Source organism: Babylonia areolata, chromosome 25 (genome assembly GCF_041734735.1).
Source record: "Babylonia areolata isolate BAREFJ2019XMU chromosome 25, ASM4173473v1, whole genome shotgun sequence".
Taxonomy (NCBI): domain Eukaryota; kingdom Metazoa; phylum Mollusca; class Gastropoda; order Neogastropoda; family Buccinidae; genus Babylonia; species Babylonia areolata.
In genome coordinates this window covers 9,993,471-10,000,970 of record NC_134900.1, presented here as the reverse complement: position 1 = coordinate 10,000,970, position 7,500 = coordinate 9,993,471, and the positions used below count along the sequence as shown (strand labels likewise).

The following is a 7,500-nucleotide window of genomic DNA, read 5'->3' as shown; positions in this document are numbered from 1 at the left end:
GGGACTTGGAAAGGAAGGTGGGAGGGGAGAGGCGGGGGGTGGGGGCGCAGACAGGGACACACACTACACACACACCCACACACACAGTCCCCCCCTCCCACCCCTCCACACACACAGACAAAGAAAAGGACCCCCCCCCCAGCCCCCCCCCCCCCCCCAACCCCCTCACCTCTCCTTGGCCACCACGATGCCCAGCAGCTGGTCCTCCAGCCCCTCAGGGGGCGCAGACAGGGACACACACTACACACACACACACACACAGTCCCCCCCCCTCCCACCCCTCCACACACACACAGACAAAGAAAAGAACCCCCGCCCACACCCCCACCCCACCCCAACCCCCTCACCTCTCCTTGGCCACCACGATGCCCAGCAGCTGGTCCTCCAGCCCCTCAGGGGTGATCATGAAGTTGAGCAGCGACACCTTGGTGGACAGCTCGGGCAGGTAGTGCGGGTTCCTCAGCTTGGTGGTGATGTAGAAGCGGAAGTCCTGCGAGTACTCTATCACGTTGTCTCCCAGTCGGATCATGTCCACGCCAGCTGTGTGTGTGGGGGGGTTGAATCAGAAAATGGGGGTAGGGGTGGGGGGGGGAGGAAGTTAGTGATGTTTAGGGTTGTTTGGTATCATCAGTCACAACAACCAACAATAATTGGTTTAGAGTTCTGTATCATCACAACAACCACCAAAAAAAAAAAAAATTGGTGTTAAGAGTCACGTATCATCATCACAACAATAAGAATAGTTGGCGAATTCTGATGATGATCATTTAATGACGAATGGTAATGATGCTGTTGTGCTACTGCTGATAATGTTTTTCTGAGTCATGTATGATCATAGTTATGCTTTTGCAACTGCTAATAAGATCATGACAACATTAATAACAATAACAGAATAATGATGATGATGATGGTAACGATGATGATGATGACGATGATGATGATGATGATGTTGGTCATTTATGACGACTGGAAATAATGTAGTGCTACTCCTGCTGCTGCTGCTGCTGTTGCTGCTGCCAGTTATGTTTGAGTCGTGTATGATCATCACATCCACAACAACGAAGACAGGACAATAATGATGATCACCATCAATTCCATGATGAAAGGTAATGATGTTGTGCTACTGCTGCCACTGACAATGTTTCAGTTGTGTATGATCACAACAATAGTGATACTATGATCATATCTATAATAATAATAATAATAGTAATAATAATTATCATCATTTATGATAAACAGTAAAACTGTTGCTGCTATTGCTGCTGCTGACGATGATGATGATGATGATACTGCTACTAATGACATGATGGTGATGATCAAGGATCGCTTTCAGAATGTACCATTATGAACTATAAGCAGCACAATACATGTACAAAATGTCAAAATATTTTGGCCTACTGGACTCAGGCTTTTCAAATATATGGACAAAATGATACGAAGCAAAAGCAAAAAAAACCCCAAAAAAACACAACAACAACAACAACAACAAAAAAAACACCAACAAACACACATATACAAAATACCTCATTCTAAAAAGAGCACAACCTTAAGTCTGATGACTGACTTCAGAAGAACTATAAAAAAAAAATACATATATATATATATATATATATATATATATATATATCTAAATACTGTAGAAAAAGAAGAAAATCTGCACATCAAAATAAACATTTTCAAGAAAAAAAAAATGTCCCAGTGCCCAACCCCCCACAACCCCCTCCCCTAGCACATAATTCACATGGGGTCGAGTGTGTGGACCACAAACTGGTGCGTCGGACAGGAGTACGGTACTGTATTCATCACAATGACAGGTTCATCACAGTCTGTATCACTCAGTACAGCTCAAGCTGTATCAAACGTAATGGTTTCAGTGAGACAGGTTATCAGAAAACTGCCATGATGATTGGAAGAAAGGAGAGAGAGTGAGAGACAGACAGAGAGAGTGAGAGAGACACAGAGAGAGAGAACAGAGAGGAAGAATGGGATGGGAGTATGGGGGTGGGGAGTGGAAGACATAGAGAAAGACAGGAGAAAAAAAGAAAAGAAAAGAAAAATGAAACACACAGACACACACACACACACACACACACACACTCACACACACACACACACACACACACACAATCACACACACACACACACACACACACACACACACACACACACACACACACACACACAATCACACACACACACACACACACACACACACACACACACACACACACACACACAACATCACAAATAACCATAGGGAATTTTTTTTACACAGGTACATGCACCACCTCCTTCCCCATCCCTCACACACACACACACACACACACTTCTCTTTTCTGTGGTTTATGCCTCTCTCTCTCCCTCTCTCTCTCTCTTTCTCTTTCTCTCTGAATCATTCTTTTACCAAGACAACACTAATGAATCAGAGGCTAACCTCTCCACCCCAATACTTAAAAAAAAAATAATAATAATAAAACTGATTTTTCCACACACAAAAAAAATGATCATTCATCTGTGACCACCATCACTTTATGGATCAAAAGTGAATCACACCAAGTGACTGAGCGCATCCATGCGGCAAAAAACAAAGTGACGCATCAAAAATTTCATGAATGAAAGTGATGACATCAACAGGCAGTTTCAGTTTCAGTAGCTCAAGGAGGCGTCGCTGCGTTCGGACAAATCCATATATACGCTACACCACATCTGCCAAGCAGATGCCTGACCAGCAGCATAACCCAACGTGCTTAGTCAGGCCTTGAGAAAAAATAAAAGTAAATAAATAATAGATAAATACATAAAAAAAAGAACTACTACTAATAATAATAATATGTATAAGGCGCAAAAACTTGATGAAGTCAACTATAAGCATACAAATAAATAAATTAATTAATTAAATTAAATTAAAAAATAAATAATTTTTTTTTAATAAATAAATATAATAAATAAATAAATAAAATAAATAAATAAATAATAATAACAGGCAGAAATGACGCAACCTCCCTTCCCAACCACCCACCCCACCTACCCCTTCCCTCTTAAACTGCCATGTTCACTCCTGCCAAATTAATAACATTAACAGACTGTGTGCCAAACCTGAGCAAAAAAAAAAAAAAAAATCAACATGCCATACGAATCAAAGTGAGTGAAAAAAAGAGCCCCGCAGAAAACGTCGACTGGCCGTTATGGCCATGTACATACAAGTGAAACAAACACTGCCAGTCCAGACTACCCATGTGGAAGTAAACAGTGGGAGAGAAGCAACACATCCAATATCAAACTGAACTCTTTCATCACCGAGTTTGTGTGTGATTAACACTCCCCGGCACCAAAGGAAATTTTCTTCCTAAAATTACGTTTAAATAACATACATACCGTAACCCACTAGTGCAGACTCCGGCAGGGGTCTAATTCCTGTCCTGTGCAAACTACTACCCACCTATGCGGAGGTAACGAAAGTAGCTACGGCCGATAACCTCCCAAAGTAGGTTACCTCCCCTGTGCATCCCTGACCAGCGCCCTCTTTTTCAGCACCAAATATTTTTTTAGACCCAAAATCTACCAGCCAAAGGCTTTGGCTCATGTGAAAACAATACAATGGACTTTGTTTAGTTCAAACTAGGTCAGTCAGTGGGAGGTTAGTCATTGTTCTGTTGCATAGGAAACTGGCTGCAGCTGTCAAGCTTTGTTACCATGTGAAAAAATGGTCCTTTTAACATGATGCCTTGATTAACTAAAGTCGCCTCTGTTGGTGCACTGTCTAATTGACTAAAGTATCTCACGGTGGTGAAAGAGATAATGCATTTTCTGGAGATAAGGTAGCTCAATGAAAACCCTGTACTTGTTCTCTTCTTTTTTTTTTTTTAAGGTGGTATTTGTATTTGTATTTCTTTTTATCACAACAGATTTCTCTGTGTGAAATTCGGGCTGCTCTCCCCAGGGAGAGCGCACCACTATACTACAGCGCCACCCATTTTTGTGTATTTTTTCCTGCCTGCAGTTTTATTTGTTTTTCCTATCAAAGCGGATTTTTCTACAGAATTTTGCCAAGAACAACCCTTTTGTTGCCGTGGGTTCTTTTACGTGCGCTAAGTGCATGCTGCACACGGGACCTCGGTTTATCGTCTCATCCGAATGACTAGCGTCCAGACCACCGCTCAAGGTCTAGTGGAGGGGGAGAAAATATCGGCGGCTGAGCCGTGATTCGAACCAGCGCACTCAGATTCTCTCTCGCTTCCTAGGCGGACGCGTTACCTCTAGGCCATCACTCCACTTTTGTGTGTGGGGAGGGGAGAACAGGGGGTGAGGTGGGGTGTGTTGGGGAATGGGGGATGGTGGTGGTAGAGGGTTTTTTTGTTTTTTTTTAAAGAATCAAATCTGCCATTCCTCTTAAAATGTGTATGTGCATTTGGAGACCACCCTTTCTTTTTATTTTTATCATGCATGCTAGAACATGCTCACACACACTCAAAGTGCTACACTTTGTATGTACTGAAATATATGTTTAAGCACCAAAGATGTGCTCTACACATAAAAAAAAAAAAGAAAAAAAAAAGATATACATTTTAATCAAATAACCGTTCCTTCACAATGAAATGGTGCCATGCAAACATCAAGTGAATCAAATGGCACACTATACTATCAAACCCTTGACTTGAGACTGCATGCAAGCTGCTTCTCACTCGGTGGAAAGAACACATACATGTGACCGTTATGATTTTCACTTTTAGTGCCTCTCTCTACTTACTTCGCGGAGACTTGCTTTTTCGCCCCTCTACGTCAACACAATCATTCGTGAACAATTCTGATTTTCAAAATGATGTAAGACTACACACACACACACACACACACACACACACACACACACACATGCACAAATCAGCAGTAACACACACAGTAACCCGATTTTGAAACTGTAATTAGAACATACAAAAAAAGAAAAAATAAATAAATAAAACTGTATGCCACCAAACGAATAACTTAAGTTTTGAAATTAAGCTTCTCCCCAATGTGTAATCGAAGATGTGAGATGACTGTAGCTCAGAAAATAGCATTAATTTTGCAGTTGATGGTGGCCAAGCATCAGTTTAAGTATGGCTGCTAAATGTAAAAATAAAATAAAATAATTAAAATGATATCTGTCTTTTGTCTTCAACAATTGCAACAAACAATCAAATGCAATACCATAGCCAGCCATGAGTCAATGTAACTTCAAATCAATTCAGAAGACTCCACAAGACCTCTCCTTTATTGGCATAATAATGCTATGTTCAGATCTGCATTAAAAAAAAAAAAACAACAAGAGAGGCAAGGCCTTCAAGACTCACTTGTGATAAATTAAGTCCCCTTGCATTAATTACAGAGTAATTTCCCTTTTTTACTATCTGCACCAAAACGTTTGCAAAATGAATAAAAAAATTCCATGCTTGGCAAAAGAAGTTCCCGTTTGAACAAAAAATGATAATAATGACTGCTCTTGTTGTTGGGTCAGAATATGAGATCAAAGTGCCAAGTTTAGAGAATACAAAAAATATAAATATAACAGTAAATGCAGTTTGCATATAATTAGGCTTCTTTTTTTCTTTTTTTGTGCCCATCCCAGAGGTGCAATATTGTTTCAAACAAGATGACTGGAAAGAACTGATTTTTTCCTATTTTTATGCCTAATTTGGTGTCAACTGACAAAGTATTTGCAGAGAAAATGTCAATGTTAAAGTTTACCACGGACACACAGACACACGGACACACACACACACACACACACACACACACAGACAACCGAACACCGGGTTAAAACATAGACTCACTTTGTTTACACAAGTGAGTCAAAAAGTGAATAAATTCAAAACTGATTACTCTTTCTTCCTTTGAGATTCCCAACCCCCCCTTGCCGCCCACCCACCCACCCCCCCTATTTTTTTTTTAAATACAGTAATACCGATATGAGACACCTCATAATCAGAGAAGCTAAAGTGATTTCTAAAAGAAGTGCGGTGAAACATACCTTGAGCCTTCCAAATATCTGACATAGCTATTCACAGAAAAAAGAAAAAAAAAACCAGCATGGTTATGAATGATGCATCATGTTCCCCACTCAATCAATGCACAATAATCAAAAGTCACATCATTTCATGGAATAAAACATGTGATCCTTAAACTATCCGTAAACAGGAATGACCACTAAAAAAAAAATAATAATAATAAATAAATAAATATCAGTACATTCTATTTTTTTTTAAGGACACACACACACACACACACACACACACACACAAGCATACAGACAAGCACACATACACATACACGCTTTCGTTCCTGAAAACACTTAACATCAAGGCAACTATGCAGCTGATCCTTTTGTGGATACAAGACTACAAAAGAACCAATAAACCAGATGAGAAGAACACAACACACAAAATAAGGAGGATGGTGCGCGGGGGGCGGGGGGGGGGGGTGGACAGGACAAGAAGAAGCAAAGAAGAAGAAGAAAGAGAAAGGAGAAGAAAGCACAGAAGGAGAAGAAAGAGAAAGGAGAAGAAGCAACGAAGAAGAAGAAAGAGAAAGGAGAAGAAAGCAAAGAAGGAGAAGAAAGAGAAAGGAGAAGAAGCAAAGAAGGAGAAGAAAGAGAAAGGAGAAGAAGCAAAGAAGAAGAAGAAAGAGAAAGGAGAAGAAGCAAAGAAGAAGAAGAAAGAGAAAGGAGAAGAAAGCAAAGAAGGAGAAGAAAGAGAAAGGAGAAGAAAGCAAAGAAGGAGAAGAAAGAGAAAGGAGAAGAAGCAACGAAGAATAAAGAAAAAGGAGAAGAAGCAAAGAAGAAGAAGAAAGAGAAAGGAGAAGCAAAGAAGAAGAAGAAAGAGAAAGGAGAAGAAAGCAAAGAAGAAGAAGAAAGAGAAAGGAGAAGAAGAAGAAAGAGAAAGGAGAAGAAGCAACGAAGAAGAAGAAAGAGAAAGGAGAAGAAGCAAAGAAGGAGAAGAAAGAGAAAGGAGAAGCAACGAAGAAGAAGAAAGAGAAAGGAGAAGAAGCAAAGAAGAAGAAAGAGAAAGGAGAAGAAGCAAAGAAGAAGAAGAAAGAGAAAAGGCATGGGAGACAGATCAGAGGGATGGGAATATGGTGGGGGTGGGGGGGTGGGGGCAGTATGGGAAAGGGTGTCCGGTCAGGAACAGCAGGAAGAAAGAGGAGGAAGGAGGCTGTACAAAAAACAAAAAAACAGGCAGCCAGTCCATCAAATGAAGTATATATACCAGGGACTTCACTTTTCTACACACCAATATACACAACAAATAATAATAATAACCATGACACCTGTCTGTCCAGAAACAATCTGACCTTGTTCAAGAGCGGAAGCTGATGACAGCTTATCAATTTCTCCACTTGTGGGCCAACCTAACAATATTACATTACAGTTATCTTGTACCATGCGCCTCTATATAGGTAGCTTGTCTTGCATCAGACGGAAAAAAAAAGATTCTGGCCAACCCCAAAATATTACAATACAGTTATCTT

At 40.4% G+C, this 7,500-nt stretch overlaps 1 protein-coding gene across 1 annotated transcript in view; it reads right to left on the bottom strand.

Annotated features, from left to right (window-relative positions):
* The window catches only part of LOC143299351 (dynein axonemal heavy chain 12-like), a 127,156-nt gene that overhangs the window by 26,858 nt on the left and 92,798 nt on the right, over positions 1 to 7,500 (bottom strand). The window contains exon 56 of the mRNA XM_076612485.1: positions 348 to 540. Within this exon, the coding sequence (XP_076468600.1) occupies positions 348 to 540 (193 nt within the window). The remainder of the gene's footprint in view (positions 1 to 347; positions 541 to 7,500) is intronic.